Genomic DNA, 19,304 nt, shown 5'->3' with positions numbered 1-19,304 from the left:
GAAGAGTACACAGAAAACCCTCGCACGCCCGCGCCGGCCCTCGGCCCGCCCCTCCGCCATCTTTGCGCCCCGCCCCGCCGCTACTTCCGGGTCAGTTTCGCGCCAAATTGTCCAGAACACAAAATGGAGCCCGGAAGGAGGCCAGGAGGCCTGACGTCATGCGCCCTGCCGCCAATCCTCTCCGGCGGCCCGCTTGTGGGGGGCGGGACTCGCGGGCGCAGCACGGTCCAATCGCTGGCCGCGGGGTCCCGGCGAACCAATGAGGGCGCAGCGGCCGCGGCGTCCAAACGCTGCGTCTGGTTTTTCCCGCGAAAGGCGGCGGCGGAGTGTTGGGGCTCTTGTCTCTTCGGTTCCAGGGAGCGCGGGAAAGGAGAGGTGAGGCCACTGGGGCTGGGGAGTGGGCACCGCGGAGCCGGGCGCAGGGGTCGACAGGCATCTGCATTTGGGGCGCAGTAGGTCTGGGCAGGGGTTTCTCACGGGAGAACTGGGGTAGGGGTCCGGGAGGCGGAACTGGGCTCACGCCCGTCCCGCATTCGGAGCCTAGGACCCAGGTGTCGGAGGGGGCGCCGCGCGGCCCCATACCCCCCCCCCCCCCGCCACGAATCTGCTCCAGCTCCTTGTCCCCGCGCCAGGTGCAGTCATGTCGGGCTTCGACGACCCCGGCGTTTTCTACAGCGACAGCTTCGGGGGCGACAACGCGGCCGATGAGGGGCAGGCCCGCAAGTCGCAGCTGCAGAGGCGCTTCAAGGAGTTCCTGCGGCAGTACCGAGTGGGCACGGACCGCACGGGCTTCACCTTCAAGTACAGGTGCGGGCCGGAGCGGTGCAGGAGGGGAGGTGCGGTCCCAGCGGTGTTTCGTCCACTCACTGGGGCCCCGCCCCCCCGTGGCGTATGGTTTTGTACGTTTCACATCTAAAGTTAACGATTGAGTGAGTCACCTGGGTTCTTCGTCCAGGATTTGTTCCTATTCATTTATTCGTTACTGTCCTTTCGTGTAATGTCTGCGATATCTTGTAAACCAAGTTTTCAGTGGGTGCAAAAGGTGAAGATGGTAGTTATGTCTTACTTCACTCATTCATTCATTCTTCATCCCACCCAATCACCTCCTGTTGACTGAGCACCTGCTGCATGCCAGGCACTGTTCCAGGTGCTGGGCTGCAGCACTGAATGAGCTGGGCAAGGCCCCTGTTCCTAGTCATTGTACATGGGTGCCATCGCACCAGATCCTCACAGGCCGTTAAAATGCAGAGAACGTGAGTTCGCAGGTCCAGGCTTGGGCCTGATTGATTATTAGCTGAGTGACTTCCAAGTGACGGTCTCTCTGGGCCTCAGTTTCTTCATCAGGAAAAGGGCACAGCCACTCCTGCCTCCATTTATTCATGTATCAGCCGGCATTGACCATCTATGTGCTGGACTCAGAGACGCAAAGATGAAAAGATTCATACTACTTGCAGTCAGTGGGAATGAGGCACAGGGAGCTACAAATAAATTACAAAGTGGTGATTACCTTAAAGGAGGAATGTACAAGGGGAGTTAGGGAGGCTTCCAGGGGAGCCGAGGTGACCTTGAGCTGAGAGGAGGGTGTCAAGCATGGAAGGCATTTCAGACAGGAGCAGTTGCACGCAGGGGCAGGGTATGGGGTGGCGTGTTACAGCAAGGGGCTCTCGGGGCCAGGCTGGCTGTTGTATGCGGCTCTGGACATGAGGTAGACAGGGGTGAGGCCGAGGAGGTCAGTGGCCCCCGAATGTGTTTTTGGGATAATAGTCCCATAGGATGCTCTGTAAAAAGATTCTGGTGGTTGACAAGACAGGCATGGTCTCTGCTGCCTTCAATCTCCAGGTTCTAGCCGTGTGCCTTGTTAGTATCTGAGAGAGGATTAAAGGCTCCGAGGAGTCCACTGAAAGGACTGGTTTGCAGTGAGAGTCTTCCAGACACCTGTGCACAGAACCCTGTCTGTGAGCGCTGAACTGTCCTTTGATTACTGCTTGGACCCCTTCCGTGGAGCTTTCTCTGGAGGATGCCTTTCAGCAGTGGGGGGACCTCTGCAGGGTTAAATAACAGAACCGCCTGGAACTAGATGTGTTTGGGAAGCGGGGTGGCGGGGCAGTGGTGTGGGAGACTCAGGGTGCGGGCGCACCTCAGCCAGCGTTGTCTCCTCTTCTCCTTCCCCACCCCCACCCCAGGGATGAACTCAAGCGGCATTATAACCTGGGGGAGTACTGGATCGAGGTGGAGATGGAGGACCTTGCCAGCTTCGACGAGGACCTGGCCGACTACTTGTACAAGCAGCCAGCTGAGCATTTGCAGCTGGTGAGTGGGACCTCCCCACCCCCCGCCGAACCCCCAGGGCTGGCCCCGCTCTGGTCACTCACAGCCTGCCCCCCTCCTCCTCTCCAGCTGGAGGAAGCTGCCAAGGAGGTGGCCGATGAGGTGACCCGGCCCCGGCCTGCTGGCGACGAGGTGCTCCAGGACATCCAAGTCATGCTCAAGTCGGATGCCAGCCCGTCCAGCATCCGTAGCCTGAAGGTGGGTCCACTCAGGCCAGTTGAAGGGTGGCGGTGGCGGCTGCATGTGAGGAGGGGCTTTGGAGAGAGACCTGGGTGCCAGCTGTGTGACCCTGAGCAACTCACTCGACCTTTCTGAGCCTCTTTGCGCCCCTGAAAACTTAGCTCGTTGGGCAAATATTTGCTGAGTTCTTCCTGTGGGCAAGGCGTGAGTTGGGTCCTGGAGAAACAGTGGTGAACTCAGGACAGGCTGCTGTACCCGGGGAGACTGGATAAGCCGGTGAACATCACCCATGGTCACTGTAGATGACCGTAAGAGCAATGGGAGAAACCAGGAGGGTGATGAGAAAACGTGAGGGCCCCTCTGGAAAACATCAAGAAGGCTGCTTTGAGGAGGGCACGTCTGAGTGGAGATCTGAGGGTGAGAACAGGCAGCATGCAAACAGCTGGGAGAGAATGTTCGGGGGAGCAGGGAGGGCACAGCTGGTACAAAGCCTGTGAGGCAAGGGGGGCAGGGTGTGTGCCAGGCCGAGGGAAGGACAGCCAGCACGGCTGGAGAGTGATGAGGCCGAGGGAGAGTTTGGCAGAGCCAGTCTGCCATCCAGTCTTTTCTGGTTTTATTCAACGAGCACTTATCGAGTGACTGCCCCTCACCGGGTGCTGGGGGACCCTCACTGTAGACAGACAGGACCTGGTTCCATGGAGCTTACAGTGGGAGAAACAGACAAGGAGCAGTGAGCTGATTTCAGGTCCTGTGATACGAGTCATGAAGCAAAGGAAACAGGCAATGTGACAGTGGCCAGGGGTCCGGGAGGTGGTCGGAGAAGGCCCCTCTGAGGAAGTGATGTTGGCGCGAAAGCCTGAGGGATAACGCAGCCCTGTGACAGCCTGAGGGAGGAGCGTTCCAGGCTTCTGGAGAAGCAGGTGCAAAGGCACTGGGGTGGGGACAGCGGCAGGTTTCACGGGACAGAAAGAAGCCAGTGTGGCTGGACCTCAGGGAGTGAGGGTGGGAGGAGAGGAAGGGAGGGAGTGGGTAGAGAGGCCAGATGGCCAGGGCCTTGGCTGCTGTGGAAAGCAGCTTGAGTTGAAGGTTAGGTAGGAGGGTGGGCCGATTCTATCTTCAAAGGTTCCCTTGGGCTGCCATGTGAAAGAATTGATACAACAGGCAGGGGTGGGACAGGAGAGCTTCCTGAGGAGGAAGTGAGAGCCTGACGTTGGTTCTTCTGTCACGAGGCTGTCGTGAGAAGCAAATGAAAGGATGCGTGTAGCTGTGCCTTTGAACTCTGGGCCCAGGTAGTGTCACCTCTGTGTTACTCACCAGAAGGCCACGCCCTGGTCTTTGCTGGAATCCCCGTGTCCTGCAGCTTGGCTGGGGTCCCTGCCAAATCCTCCTTGATTAGCACAATGGCAGTTCTGTTCCAGAAGCAGGGCTGGGCTGTGGGCTCTCGAGGCTGTGGAGCGTGTTGGCTTCATCTATGTGCCCAGCACCGGGGAGGGGACCTGGGACCGTGTGTGGAACTCACCCAAGCATCACGCATTTGCCTGTCTCCGGAGGCGGTATAGGACTTGTTTTGCGAGGCAGCTGTTTCCTCAGAGAAGCAAAGCTCAGCGCCACATGGGACAAGCTTCCTATTCTCAGACCCACTGGAAAACCCAGTGACTGGCCTGCCTCGGGTGACGGGTGTCCAGTGGTAGAGAGGGGTCCTCTCTAGAAGGATCGCTTGTCGGGGTGGCTTATGGGCTGAGGCAGCCTCAGTCTTTTCCAACCCAGGGGTCCTGGAGGGCTAGGCTTCCTGCAGCTTGTAGATAGTTTTCCAGAAGACAAGCTCTGGCGGGGGCGGGGGTTTAGCAGGTCTGGGGTCCCCGGGCCGTGGCAGCAACACATACCTCTGGTGTCACTTCTTCGGGGGGCAGCCTCCTTCCCGAACCTTTCCCCTCCCCTCCCCACCTTCTGGGATTTGAGGGGCCTCAGCACGAACCTGTAGCCTGCCTGTCTGTCCCAGAAAATCTCCTGGGAGGGGGAAGAAGAGATGATGTTGAAAGGAACTTTTCTTATTTTTTGCTTTTTATTATTAAAAAAAAATCACACAGACAAAAGTAGTGAGAATAGTGTAATGAACCCCATCTACCTTTGCTTGGATTTAATGGCTGTTAACATTTTGCCTTATTTGCTTTCTTCTTTTTCCTGCTAAAGTATTTTATTTATTTTTTAAATAAATTTATTTATGTACTTATTTATTTTTGGCTGTGCTGGGTCTTCGTCACTGCGCACGGGCTTTCTCTAGTTGTGGTGAGCGGGGGCTACTCTTCGTTGCCGTGCGCGGGCTTCTTGTTGCAGAGCATGGGCTCTAGGCGTGTGGGCTTCAGTAGTTGTGGCACATGGGCTCAGTAGTTGTGGCACGTGGGCTTCAGTAGTTGTGGCGCCACAGGACTTAGTTGCTCCACGGCATGTGGGATCTTCCCGGACCAGGGCTCGAACCCGCGTCCCCTGCGTTGGCAGGCGGATTCCTAACCACTGCGCCACCAGAGAAGCCCCCTGCTAAAGTATTTTAAAGTAAGTTACAGACATGGTCCTGTATCCCTGAATACTTCAGTACACATTAGAAAAAGATGCTCTTACGTGATCTCAGGTCTTCCCGGCTCCCTTTAACCAGCCACCCTCCCCGTGGCTCTGTTGCAGTCGGACACGATGTCACACCTGGTGAAGATCCCCGGCATCATCATTGCCGCCTCTGGGGTCCGTGCTAAGGCCACCCGCATCTCCGTCCAGTGCCGTAGCTGCCGCAACACCCTCACCAACGTCGCCATGCGCCCCGGCCTGGAGGGCTACGCCCTGCCCAGGAAGTGCAACACGTGAGTGGGCTCTGCATGGCCCTGTGGCACGGTGGGGGTGACAGGGTGACATCTCAGCGGAGATGTGAAGGAGGAGGACCCGGCCTGCACCACCTGCAGCAGGGAGGGGCTGGGGCAGCGGTGTGCCCTGTGGGCCTGGGGCAGACCTGGTACCCTGGGGCGGTGGCGTCCCTCTGCAGTGGTGAGTTCTGTCCCTCCAGGGCGCCCAGGCAACCTGAGCCGGGAGCCAGGGTTGGGAGTCTACCGGGAGTCTTCTACAGCAAACCTTGGCTCGCTGGGGCAGGTCTGGAGGGAAGGCCCAGGAACATGCCAGGCTCCTTTGTTTACACATTGCCTGTGGCTGCATTTGCGCTTCGGAGGCAGAGTGTGTGGCCTCGTGGCCCACAAAACTGAAAATGTTTGTCTCTGGCTCCTTACAGAAAACCATTGCTGACCCCTGATCGCAAGGGCCCCTACCCTCTCTGGCTGCTGGTTCCCCTCAGCTTCCTGACCTCAGGCCTCAGCCGCCTTTCTTTTCTCTATATTTAACCCCCTTGCCTGTCTCGGGCTTTGAATACCGTTTGTGTGCAGGTCTCCCCACTCCTAGCCCTGTGGTGTCCCCCGCTGAGCTGCCCTCCTTTAGGGCCTTCTCCCAGGGTCCCAGAGACCCCTAGCTTGTTGCTGGCCTTGGGGCTCTGGGGGCAGCTCTGGTGACCCTTCTCCTCCCCACCGACAGGGATCAGGCCGGGCGTCCCAAGTGCCCGCTGGATCCATACTTCATCATGCCGGACAAGTGCAAGTGCGTGGACTTCCAGACCCTGAAGCTGCAGGAGCTGCCGGATGCGGTGCCCCACGGCGAGATGCCCAGACACATGCAGCTCTACTGCGACAGGTGAGCGGGCTCCCTGGCCGTGCCCCTGAGTTGCGTGCCGCGAGTGGCCGGCTGAGTGCAGTGGGGTGCGGGGGAGGGTGGCTGGTTACAGGACACTTGCTCCGTGCCTGGTGCCGCCCCCATGCTTCCTCTCATCTCGTCTCCCCATAATCTGTGGGGGCGCGTCCACCCCTCTTTGCAGACGAGGATGTGTGACTGGCTCAGTGAGTGGAGGGGCTGCGCTGCCAGCCCGCGTTCTTCCTGCAGAGTCTCCGCAGCCCTCTTAGAACTGGGAGGCCCAGAACTGGACAGCCAGTAGCTGGGGGAGCCTCTTTCCAGCCTGACGCCCACCCCAGGCTTTCTGTTAAGATTCTTCCTTGGATGTTGCTGGGTGATTGGAAAGGGGGAGAGGGTACTGGGCCAGCCCGGTCCCCTCCTGGTGACCTGGGAGGAAGGTGTGGAGGTGTGGACTGGGCTTCTTCCGCTGGGCTCCTGCACCCCGACGTCACGTGCACATGGTCTGTGCTGCATGTTTCTCGGAGGAGGGGCTCCGTAGGTCATTGGCTTCCTTAGTGGCTGTGGAAGGTGTAGAGGTCAGGCTCCTGAGCAAGTTACATGGGCTCCTTACCAGGAGAACCGGGACAGGGACAGGCCTTAACCTCGTCAGGCTGCTGGGAGATTTAAATTGGAAAATGCATGTTGAGTGTGTAGCACGGTTCCTTTTTCTTTCTTTTTTTTTTTTTTTCAGTCGAGATATAGTTGTTTTACAATGTTGTGTTAGTTTCTACTGTATAGAGAAGTGGAGTTCCCTGTGCTGTACAGCAGGTTCTCATTAGTTATCTATTTTATATATATTAGTGTGTATATGTCAATCCCAATCTCCCAATTCATCCCACCCCCCTTTTCCCCCACTTGGTGTCCATACATTTGTCCTCTACACTGTGTCTCTAGCACAATTCCTTAATACAGATTAAATATTCGGTATTTATTAGATTATTCAAGTGGTCTATGATTAGATTATTCAAAGCTGAGGAAGTGGGGTCTGGGAAGAGGGGAGTCATAGAACGTTAACAGAGACAGTGAGGGTCCTTTAGAGGATATGACTCTCTAGTGGATAAAGCACTTTTGGGTCTCGTACCTCACTTGATCCCACAGTAACCCAGCAGGTCAGATCACTTTATCATCCCCTTCCAGGCTCAGAGAGGTGACACAGCTTCTAAGCAGAGTCCGGATACATGCCCCAGTGTCCTTTCTGTGCTGTACAGGCTGCAGGGGCTCAGAGACTTCCCTGCTTCTCTCTCTTGCTCTGTCTACATATATATATATATTTATTTTTAAAGTATTTACTTATTTAGCTGTGCTAGGTCTCAGCTGCGGCAACGCGGGATCTTTGTTGCGACATGTGGTATCTTTTGTTGCGGCGCTCAGGCTTCTGTCTGGTTGTGGCGCGCAGGCTTAGTTGCCCCGCGGCATGTGGGATCTTAGTTCCCCGACCAGGGATCGAACCCGTGTCCCCTGCGTTGGAAGACGGATTCTTAACCACCGGAGCACCAGGAAAGTCCCTCAACACCTTTTTTTTTAAAAGAGGAATTTAAAATCCAGAGGCAGAATGACTTGGCTGAGCTCGTGGAGCCGTGAAAGAGGCAGAAGCGGTGCGCGGGCCTTGCAGGGAGGCTGGGAGGGCGTGAGGAGGGGGGCTTCCCCCGAGATGGCCGAGGGGAGGTCCTGCAATGCGTCTGACAGCAGATGAGATGGAGGCGGGGCACCTGAGGGGCTGGGGTGGGCGCCCCCCCAACGCCAACCAGCATAATGGATGAGCTCCTGAGGCCCGTGGAGGGGTCGGGCCAAGGCCTGTCTTCCTCCCAGCAGCTGGGCCGTCCAAGCATGGGCTGGGTTGTGGTGAGAGGGAGAGGGCCCTGGGCGGTGCGGGGGCTGGAGCCCAAGGTGCTGGGGCCTCGTGTAGAGATGGCGAGGTGGATGGATGGCGAGTGTGACGGGGTTGGGGGAGCCGGGGGCTCCCTGCCCCCACCAGCCTCTCACCTTCTTCCTCCCCATCCTCTTCTCAGGTACCTTTGTGACAAGGTCGTCCCTGGGAACAGGGTCACCATCATGGGCATCTACTCCATCAAGAAGTTTGGCCTGACCGCCAGCAGGGGCCGCGACAGGGTGGGCGTGGGCATCCGGAGCTCCTACATCCGGGTCCTGGGCATCCAGGTGGACACAGATGGCTCCGGTGAGTGTGCTTTGGGCCGAACCCCCGTCGTCCCTCCCCTGGGCTGTCGGTGGGCCTCGTCCTGGTCTCCCCGTGTCCACCTTTGCCCCTGCGCTCTGTCCCGCACGGCAGCCGGGTGAGCGGTGCTGTTCTCACCAGAGATGCCGTGTCACCCCCGTTGGCAAGATGGAAGATGTCCCTGAGGGCCCCTGTCACCTGGCCCTCCTCAGGTCACGCCCCCCCGCCCTCCACACTCTTCCGCTTGCTCACTGGACCCTGGAACACACAGGCCCACGCCTGGTGCGGAGACCTGGGGTTCTGTCTTTGCTCAGACTGACGCTTGTGCTGCTCGGCTCTGAGGGCCCTGCTCTGGGAGGCCCTGGGCCGGCCCAGGGCGATGGGCCGCAGGCAGCACGTTCTCCCTCAGGGCGCTCATGCAGGCCCCTGCTCTGACCACCCAGGCCGCAGCTTTGCTGGGGCCGTGACCCCGCAGGAGGAGGAGGAGTTCCGGCGCCTGGCCGCCCTTCCCAGCGTCTACGAGGTCGTCTCCAAGAGCATCGCCCCCTCCATCTTTGGGGGCACAGACATGAAGAAGGCCATCGCCTGCCTGCTCTTCGGGGGTTCCCGAAAGAGGTGGGTGTCCAGGCCCCCCAGGTCCGGGGAGGGGAGTTAGTGACTTGCCCGCAGGAGGGCAGCTGCCAGGTGGTCAGGACATGAATGCCCTTTTCATTTATTTGCCCAGGACCCTCAGCCCCGCCTGCCCCTCTCAGGCACCCTCCCCGCCTCCCAGGCTGGCTGCCAGCCGGGTGGGGGCTGGCCCACACCCTTCCTCCGGAGCAGTTGCCCGGCCCTGGCTAGGCCGGGGCCTTGGCGGTGTGAGGGGCCTGGCCAGTGCCGGGGAGAGCTCGGGCTTGGAGTCTGAGACCGGGGTGACATCTCTCAGGGCTGCTTATTTACCTTGCGACCTTGGGCAAGAGACACCACTTCTCTGAACCCAAGTCTCCACATAAATAAGACGGGTGAAAGCCTCTTACTCAGGGGACATCCCGTCCTTTTAAAATAAAATAGTAGAGGTAGAGGAAGTAATAATATTAGCAGCTACCAGTTACCGAGTTCTTAACCACGTGCCAGACATTCTTCTGAGTGCTTTTATGTGTTTCCAACCCAGTCAGTCCCCAGATTAGCCCTGTGAGAAAGCTACAATCGAGCCCATTTCACAGATGAGGAAGTTGAGGCATAGAGAGCTAAAGGGACTTGCTCACAGGCACGTGTGCTGGGGCCAGGAGTCTGTCCTCGCGGTGTCCCCTCCACAGTACCGCGTGCGGCCCGCTGGTGGCTCCTTCTCTTTCCTTCTTTCCAGCTGGGTTGGGGGGTGTTTATCAGATGCTGACTGTGTATGCCCAAGCCCAGCTCTAAGTGCCGTTTCCTCTGAACCTCCCCTCCCTTGGAAGCAAGTTACCACGGATGAGGCTAGGGGACACAGCTCGCTATGAACGTGGCTCTCAGGCCAGAGCCCCCGCCTCCCCGCCTGCTCTGAGGCCCGTGACAGGTCGGGGGGCCGCCAGCCAGACCACTGTGACCAGCCAGCCCTGGGTTTCTCGCCTTGCTCACCTGGCCCGCCTGCCCGCCTTCCCCCAGGCTCCCCGACGGCCTCACTCGCCGAGGAGACATCAACCTGCTGATGCTGGGGGACCCGGGGACGGCCAAGTCCCAGCTGCTGAAGTTTGTGGAGAAGTGCTCTCCCATCGGGGTGAGTGCCCAGGGTGACCTCTGTCTGCCTTAGCTGTGCCGCGGAGAGGAAGGCTGCGGGCGGGGCCGCAGAGGATAGAGGAGGAAGGGGGCCGACGGCGTGTGTAGGTTTGGGGCAGCGGGCGGAGTGCTGGACTCGATGGGGTTTGTTTGGTCTCAGCCTGGCTGGTAATTGGCCGTGGGCCTTGAGCAAGTCACCCAATCTCTCTGAGTCTCAGTTTATCCATCCGCTAAGTCTTAACATCGATAGCAATAGATGACAAGGGACTCAGGGTGGGGATGCCTTTCCTGGGAGTCAGGAGTCGACCCAGCCCTGAGGCCCCTTGGAACAGTGTCACTGCTCTCCTCTTGGCCTCAGTTTGCTCCTCCGTGAGCCGGGCCCCCAGGGGCTGCTTCATGGGACAGTTGTGGGGTTCAGGTGAGTGATGGATGTGAATGCTCCCCTGTGGGAGAACCGCCAGGTTGGGGCTGGGGTGGTCCCCCCATCAGAGGAGGAACACTGAGATTGTCTGTGCTCTGCAGCCAGCTGTGATGTGTGACCTTGGTTGAGCCCTAGCTCCTGGGGCCCCTTGACTTACTGGGTCAGCATGGAGCCATGATGGGCCCTGACCCTCCCGCCTCCCTCCCCTAGGTGTACACGTCTGGGAAAGGCAGCAGCGCGGCTGGCCTGACAGCCTCGGTGATGAGGGACCCCTCGTCCCGGAACTTCATCATGGAGGGGGGAGCCATGGTCCTGGCCGACGGTGGGGTCGTCTGTATCGATGAGTTTGACAAGGTGAGCCTGGCAGGGTGAGGTGGTGGCTCAGTGGTGGTGGTGCCTGCTGGCCGCGGGCTGGGGGTGTGGCCTTCTGTGCTTGGATGGCAGAAACCACCTGTGATGTGGAGACCTCCCGGTACTATCGGGAAGTAGCTGCACCTCTCCGAGCCTCAGTTTCCGCACCTGAGAGTGGGGAGAGGAGAGCCAAGCCCACACACTGTCCCCGTGACTAGAGGTGACCCGGTTCCTGCCATCGGCCTGGCACAGGGTCGGGACTTGGGAATGGTAGCTCCTGTAGGGTTTCCTGCTGCCACCGTGCCCTGGCCCCTCACCTGGGTCTGGTGGACGTTTCTATCTCCTACACAGATGCGAGAAGACGACCGCGTGGCCATCCACGAGGCCATGGAACAGCAGACCATCTCCATCGCCAAGGTGAGCATCCTCCCTGGTCCAGCCCGGCAGAGCTGTTCCAGGGTGCTGGGAGGGGCCGGGTTCTGGCCCCGTCCTCAGGCTGCCCTGAGCGGCCCGACCTCTGTTGGCCGCAGCAGTGGTCCTGGAATCCTGTGTGTGTGCGTGTGTGCGTGTGTGCGTGTGTGCGTGCAGGCATGGGTGTGCGCACCTGAGAGGGCTGTGACCCCGCGTTCCCACCTCCCTGTCCTCTGCTTCCCCCAACGCTTCCCTGTCAGGCCGGCATCACCACCACCCTCAACTCCCGCTGCTCAGTCCTGGCTGCTGCCAACTCAGTGTTTGGCCGCTGGGACGAGACGAAGGGGGAGGACAACATCGACTTCATGCCCACCATCCTGTCCCGTTTCGACATGATCTTCATCGTCAAGGACGAGCACAACGAGGAGAGGGATATGGTGCGTGGGGGGCTGGACTCCAGCCAGGCCCGCGGTTCTAGGAGCTGGGGGGCGAGGGTGGGCAGACAAGGGGCTTGACCCGAAGTCCTGGCCCCCAGATCGGCCCGTGAGTGGGCCACCAAGGAGGCGGGGTTGTGGATTCCAGGAGCGCTGCACTGGGCGTCCCGGGTCCTACCTCTCCTGTGCTCGATGTGCCGTGAGATTTGGGGTCAGTCATTCCCTGGGTGTCGGTCCCTTCTGTGTGAAATGAGGGGGTTGGCCTTTGGATGCAAGTACTGGAACCCCAATACTGCATTTCAGTCAGCGTCTGAAAGGAACTCCAGCGCTTACGTAACGGACACGCCTGGAGGCGCGAGGCTCGGCTGGGTCAGGTCTCTGTCGTCTGGGCGCCGCTGTCTCTGCCTCTCGGCCTGGCCTCCCTTAGTGGAGGCTTGTTCTCAGGCAGCTGCACCCCTCGTGGTGGCAGAGAGGGGCCTGGCAGCTCTGGGATGTCGTCTTACCAGCTGACAACCCGCAGGAAAAGCGAGGGCCTCCTCCTCTCCACCACTTCTAGCCCTGGCAGCTCTTCCCTCCCTGCCTGCTCCACCTCTGTGTTGGGACCTGGCTTGGGAAGGCTTGTGGGCTGACCCCGTGTCCCCTCTGCCTCCCAGATGCTGGCCAAACACGTCATCACTCTGCACGTGAGCGCGCTGACACAGACCCAGGCCGTGGAGGGCGAGATCGACCTGACCAAGCTAAAGAAGTTCATCGCCTACTGCCGCGCGTGAGTCCTGGATGCAGGCCCCACAGGGGTGGGGCTGCCCGGCTCCCCTGGAGTGGGAGAGAGCCCCATTTAGGATGCCTGAGATCAGGCCCTGAGGATTTTAGCTCTGCTCCTTTCTGACCCCGCACAGTTGCTCAGTGGCTCTTGGCCTCAGTTTCTCCATCTCCGAAGCGAAGGTGGAGAATTTAGATTGTCTCTGGACTTCTCTGGTGGTCCAGTGGTTAAGACTCCACACTCCCGATGCAGGGGGCATGGGTTCAATCCCTGGTCGGGGAACTAAGATACTGCATGCTGCACGGTGAGGCCAAAAAAATAAAAAGAATTTAGATGGTTTTGAAGACCCCCTTGACTCTGGTGTGCAGGGAGGCTTGTGGACATGGGCTCTGGGTAACTCCTGCCCCCACTGTGTGACCTTGGGCAAGTCAGTTGAGCCTCGCTTTCCCTGGGTGGTTGTGTCCTAGGGTTTTTGTAAGGATCACACAAAATGATGAGTGAGTGGCACAGCCCTGCACCAGGTAAATACTCAGTAAATGGCAGCTGCAACCTTAAATATTGTTGTTCTCACAGATGGCCAATGACAATAGTCATACACATAGTAGTTAGTCTGTGCCAGATGTTATCCTGAGAGTTTTATGTATAAGTGAACACCATCCCTCTCCCCAGACCTATGAGGTTGGTGTATTATTATTCCATTTTACAGATGGGGAAGCTGAGGCAGAGAAAGGTTAAGTAACTTGTCCAGGGTCACAGACAGGAGGTAGTGGAGCCAAGACTTGAACCCAGGTACCTGGCTCCAAAGGCTGTGCTTTTAGCCCCTGTACCAAGATTCTGGACACACACCTCAGCTGTCTCTTATTGGAACTAAAACCCAAGGGTGGAGGGATCTTTGAGTGCCTTTCTAATGGGAGGTGAAGTGCTGCATTCAGGTGGGTCCCTACTCACCGCTTCCTCCTGGGTGATGGGTGGTGCGGTGCTCATTGGTACCTGGGTCTTTGTCACGCCTGAGCTCTTCATGGCCCTGTCCTCAGAGGCTTGGGCCCTTGGGTGTGAGTCTGAGAGCCCCAGATTCTAGTCCTCCCTTGACGCCAGGTCCCACGTGGCTTATGGGGAGTTTCCTCCCTCCCTCTGGCCTTGCTCACCTCATCCGCAGCATGAGGGTTGGATTAGGTGAGCTAAGGCTTCCCTTAAATCAGTGACAGTTCAGTTGGCTGGGGGGGGTGCTGTGGGGTGGTGGGGGTAGGGTGGGGTTAGATCCTGAGCAGACACCCCTGCTGCTCCCCTCCCCCACCCCCAGCCTGGCGTGCTCCCTGCCCTGGACGGCGGTCTCTGTGAGCCGCTTGTGGGTGTCATTGTGCTTCTTGTCCCTGAATGTGTTGGGGGGAGGACCGCTGAGAGGCCACCGTCTGGTGGGCCCGGAAAGCATATGTCTGCAAGCCAGCAGAGGGCCGGGGATGGGGTGAGTACCCCAAGATTTCTTCCTGGCCTCACGGCAGCCGCTCCCCGTCCTGCAGGAAGTGTGGCCCTCGGCTGTCGGCAGAGGCTGCGGAGAAGCTGAAGAACCGCTACATCATCATGCGGAGCGGGGCCCGTCAGCACGAGAGGGACAGTGACCGCCGCTCGAGCATCCCCATCACCGTGCGGTGCGCAGCGGGCGGGCCAGGGCCGGGCCGGGCGGGTGGCCTCGGTGTACAAGGCACGATGTGCCCAGCACGTCTGGGGCCGGGGCTCTTGCTGACTACGTGGTGCAGGCCATGGTCAGGGCTGCTGGGCGGGGAGCACTCCTTTGGGAGTGAAAACAGTGGCCTCCCTGATTATCTGTATCTCTTGTTTTGTTTACTGTTGAGAAAATCTGGAACCCTTTCTTCTGAATTCGGTCTAGCTTCCCTCATCGCCGGGAAGCCTGAGGGTGAAGGAGGGTCCAGGCTGGGACCTGGGGTCCAGGGAGACCTGGTCCTAGCCTCCAGCCCACTGTGTGACTGCAGGGAAATTGCTTTCCTTTTCTGGATCACAGTTTTCTCAGCGGTTAGCTCTTGTCACTCTTGTGAGTTTATGCAGTGGAGTGACTAAGAGCTTGAACCTACCTCGTTTGAATCTTGCTTCCAGCACTGATTAGTTAGAAGTGGATTTGGCTGTATGTAATAGAAAACCCACATGAAGTAGCTTAAGTAAATTGGGAGTTTATTTCTCTCTTCTGTAAAAACATTTGAGGGTAGGTAGTCCTACCTATGTGATGGCTCCTCAGTCATCAGCAACCTGGGCTCCTTCAGGTTCACCCTTATCCTCAACGTCCAGGATGGCTGCTGGAACTCCAGCCATCACCTCCACATTCCAGGTGGCTGGAGAGGAAGAAAAAGAAAGGTCCATCTTTTAAGGACACTTCCTGAAGTTCCCATAAAATATTTGGACTTACAGCTTACTGGCCACATCTTAGTCACACAGACACATCTAGACGCAAGAGAGTCTGGGAAATGCCTTTTAGGTGGGCGCCACTTGCTAGAATAGAAGTCGGGGTTCTGTTACTGAGGGAGATGGATCACGGGGACAGCCAGCAGTCACCCCTGTACTCTTAGTGCCTGGGGCAGGCATCTCCTGGAGGTCAGGGTGGGATGAGGAGAGAAGATGGGCTGAGTCCGCCCTGGCGTCCCATCGCTCCCACACAGGCAGCTGGAGGCCGTCGTGCGCATTGCTGAGGCCCTCAGCAAGATGAAGCTGCAGCCCTTCGCCACGGAGGCGGATGTGGAGGAGGCTCTGAGGCTCTTCCAGGTGTCCACGCTGGACGCCGCCTTGTCCGGCACCCTGTCAGGTGAGCAGACGCAGGGACCCGGACTCGGGTGGCTTGTGGGCTCCGTGGGCAGGGCTCATGCTGGACACCTGCTGTGCTTGTTGCTTCTCTGCATTGCTTCTCCATGCTTCCTCCTGGGAATAAGCCCGTCTCCTGTCCCCAGCCCCCACCAGCCAGTTTCCCCCAAGATGGGAAGAACAGCCTCTCTCCAGACTGGAGCACAATTCTTTTGACCCAGTTCATTATTATAATTCACAATTTTATCATCTGTTAAGAATGGTAGTTGGCACCTGTTTTTTTTTTGACTGCACCACGCAGCATGTGGAATTTCCCTGACCAGGGATCGAACCTGTACCCCCTGCAGTGGAAACATGGAGACTTAACCACTGGACCTCCAGGAAAGTCTGCATGTACCCCTGTTTTTGAGCCGTAACCATTTGAGTGCTTCCAGAGCTCTTCCTCCGTTTCACTTACAGCTGCCCTCAAAACCCCCAGAAGCCAGGCTGGGCACTTAGCCCTTCACCTCTTAGAGATGGGAAAACTGACACCCAAAGAGGCCTTTTCACAGTGCCCAAGGTCACCGTTCGCCCAGCGAGAATGCATGTCTCTTGACCCCGAGGCCAGCAGGGTTCAGGCTGCCGTTAAGTCCTGCTGCCTGCTTCGGGCTCAGCCTCTGAACACCTCTGGAGCGCTGATTCTGTGCCAGGCTCCCCTGGGACGAATTCATTCCTTCCCCAGCCGGTACTTAGTGCTTAGAATTTGCCGAGCTGTTCTAGGTGCTGGGAGTCTAGGAGTGAGCAGATCTCTAAGTCCGCGCCTTGTGAGGCCCCCCTTCTCAACGGGGGAGACGCAGCAAAGAGGCAAACAGATCAAGCTCAGGGGGTAAAGAGCACAGAGGGGAGAAGCCCAGCAGGTCAGGAATGTTGGGGACCATCCTCGGGTGGTCCGGGTGGGCTCTGAGGAGGTGGCAGGAAGCAGGGACTGGCGTGAGTGAGGACACATGGCTCCCCGGAGTGTGGGGTTGGGCACCGCACGTAGAGCGAGGGCTGAGTGGCAAGACCCCAAGGACAGCAGGCTCGGTGTGTTCAAGGGCCCTTGTGGCTGGAGCCAGGGAGGTGGGTGGTGTCTGATCGCCCCGCCGTCCCCTCGGTGAAGATGACTCAGCCTCTGCCCTGGAGGGCCTTCCTGGCAGCGAAACTGGAGCTGGGCTTCCCAGGCTGGGTAGGAGTTTACCTTGCAGACTCATTTCAACTTGGAGCCTTGACGTCCCTCTCAGTGGCTCCCCCACCACGGTCCCACCCTCTCTGTAGCTGAAACACCAAGGCCTTTGCAGGCCTGGGTCAGCAGGGGAGATCCATCCTGGGGCAGCCTGCTTGCCTGGGCTGCTTGCTGGGGCGCCTCACAGATGTGGTCTCCGGGGCAGCCTGTGCGCCTTTCTGGGTCACTGCTGGGTCCCCTCCAGCTCTCCATCTGAGATAGATTCCCCCAGGAAGTCTTCCTGCTGCTGCCTATCCCGCTGCCTGGGGGCCAGGTGCTGTCGTCAGCTCGTGGCCCTCCTCAGAGCCCTCTAGTGGCTGTTCTGCTCACCAGAATCAAAGAGAAACCTGTGCCGTGGCCTCCAGGGCCCGCAGGACGTGCCCCCACTCTGGCCATGTCCCTGGCCCCCTGACCGCGTTTTGATCGAGATGGGCATATTTCCCACCTCCAGGCCTTTGCACCTGCTGTCCCCTCTGCTTGCAGCATCCTTCCCACACGTCAGCCCCGTCCCTGACCCTGGGTCTCTGTCGGTCATCTCGGTCAGGTTCTGGATGTCCCCGGGCACGCTCTTCCTCTTCCTCTCATTTTCTCTTCCGGGCCTGGCTCACTCTTACCCACTGTGGGCAGACTCGGGTCCCCACCCATCCGTCTCCCTCCTCACACCCACAGGGGTGGAGGGCTTCACCAGCCAGGAGGACCAGGAGCTGCTGAGCCGCATCGAGAAGCAGCTCAAGCGCCGCTTCGCCATTGGATCCCAGGTGTCGGAGCACAGCATCATCCAGGACTTCACCAAGCAGGTGGGCCTTCCCGGCGTCCCGGTGGGAGTCCTGCGGGCTCCCTGTGGCCTGGTTCCCAGCCACCTAACACCGCGTCCTGTTGCTCAGCAGACAGGCCCAGGAAGGGGAAGGGGCAGCTGTTCCTCGGCCCGGGCCCATCCCCAGTGTGCCTCCCCTTGTGACTTTCTCTGTCACGTTGGGAGGAGAGGAGAGGTGACTGAGGTCCTGCTGGAGTCTGCCAGGCTTCCCCAGCCCTCCATCTCTCCCTTCGCCTCATTGCCTGGCCTTTGTGTGTGGGGGAAAGGGAAGGGCAGAGCCAGGAGGATGAGCCACCCAGCTCGCCGGGGACAGTGCTCTTGACCCCATACAGAAGGGATGGGTCTTCTAGAAGCTGTGCGCAACTTGTCACCGTCTTTGAAATCGCAGGGACAATCCCAGGTTCTGGGCTCAGCTCCCCTCAGTGCGTCATCTCCTCTTGATCCTCAGAGCAGTTTTATGCAGTAGGTGATACCACACCGGTTTGAGAGATGAGCAGACGGAGGCTTACAGGGGTTTAGGGGCGTCAGGAGCTTGGGTTCTAGTCACGTGGGCTCAGCTGAGGTCTCAGCTCTACTACTTAATTGCTGTGTGACTTGGAGTGAGTGACTTAACTTCTCCGTGCCTCAGTTTCCTCTTCTGTATAAAGGTGATGATCACAGTACCAGCTGCGTGAGGATGTTATGGGATAGAACGAGTTCAAGTATGTGAAGACTTAGAACAGGGCCTGGCACGTGGTAGTCGCTCAGGAAGTGTGAGCTTGTCTTAGGATGCAGAGAGGTAGGATGTGAAGGCTGGAGAGTCCCCCGTGAGCACGGGACACCTGGGCTTCCGGAGGGAGGGGTGTCTGGGGTCCCGTGGGAGGCACGCCCCTCATCCGACCCCGTGTCCTGCAGAAATACCCGGAGCACGCCATCCACAAGGTCCTGCAGCTCATGCTGCGGCGGGGCGAGATCCAGCATCGCATGCAGCGCAAGGTCCTCTACCGCCTCAAGTGAGCTGCGCCTCCCGCCGCAGGAATGCTGTTGTCACCCCACCTCCACTTCCTTGAGCCTCCCACGCGCTCTGGACAGAGGGACCCCAGCTGCCCTGCCTCGCTGCGTCTGGCTTCTGCCTCAGCGTGCAGATCCAGGAAAGGTGCTTTTGGAGTTTATTGAAATAATAAAGCCGTGTTGTGTTTGGATGTCTGTGGGCTTCTGCACTGGGTGGCCTGTCACCCCCATCCTGCCCTCATGTGGGGCAAGGACAGGCTTTGGAATCTGACAGACCTGGGTTTCTGACCTGCATCTGCCCCTTGGGCTCCTGGGCAGGGCATTCACCTCTGTGCTCAGGTTCTGCAGCTGCTCGGTGGGGAGGGTCCAGCCCACTTCTCGCCAGCACTGGTGAGAGTTCAGCAAGATCCAGTGTGCGGAGGTGCTTGGGAAAGTCCGTAGCTGTTCCCCAGCAGCCAATGTGTGGGTGACGGCCGTGGGTTTGCATCAGACTGGATTCACCGAAACTTGCCACGCCTCAGTTTCCTAATCTGTAAATGGGGGTGACACAGGGTTGAGTTTAGGAGAAGAGAGCTACTGGTAGTGAGTGTCCAGGAAGGACCAGGCATTGTGGGGAGACTGATGGCATTTGGATTCAGGGAGGTGGATTCTCACTGAGCCTTAGAGCAAAGTAGGTAAGAGAGGGGTGCTGGAATTCAGTAGACTGGATCTCTCCTGGCGGGCCACCTGCAAGCTGTGTGACCTTGGGTGAGGCTCCTGACTTCTCTGGGCCTGAGTTTGGTTTTTTGTTTTTTGGCTAGCCACGCGGCTTGCGGCATATCAGTTCCCTGACCGGGGATTGAACCCGGGCCACAGCAGCGAAAGCCTGGAATCCTAACCACTAGGCCAATAGGGAACTCCCAAGTTTGTT

General features: G+C 58.7%; 1 protein-coding gene across 1 annotated transcript; it reads left to right on the top strand.

Annotated features, from left to right (window-relative positions):
* The first annotated feature begins 17 nt into the window (after positions 1-17).
* On the top strand, positions 18-18,583 carry MCM5 (minichromosome maintenance complex component 5). The gene is made up of 17 exons (XM_065886589.1): positions 18-375; positions 633-807; positions 2,184-2,310; positions 2,398-2,526; positions 5,185-5,357; positions 6,073-6,228; positions 8,274-8,440; positions 8,881-9,052; positions 10,058-10,169; positions 10,800-10,943; positions 11,292-11,357; positions 11,612-11,788; positions 12,439-12,551; positions 14,063-14,191; positions 15,212-15,354; positions 17,260-17,387; positions 18,299-18,583. Exons 2-17 carry the CDS (start codon positions 641-643, stop codon positions 18,398-18,400), a joined length of 2,205 nt encoding a protein of 734 aa, XP_065742661.1. The 5' UTR covers positions 18-375; positions 633-640; the 3' UTR covers positions 18,401-18,583.
* Positions 18,584-19,304: the final 721 nt, after the last annotated feature.

Source organism: Phocoena phocoena, chromosome 11 (assembly GCF_963924675.1).
Source record: "Phocoena phocoena chromosome 11, mPhoPho1.1, whole genome shotgun sequence".
In the NCBI taxonomy this organism is placed as follows: Eukaryota; Metazoa; Chordata; class Mammalia; order Artiodactyla; family Phocoenidae; genus Phocoena; species Phocoena phocoena.
Note: the sequence above shows the minus strand (reverse complement) of the source record. Positions and strands in the feature narration are given on the sequence as shown.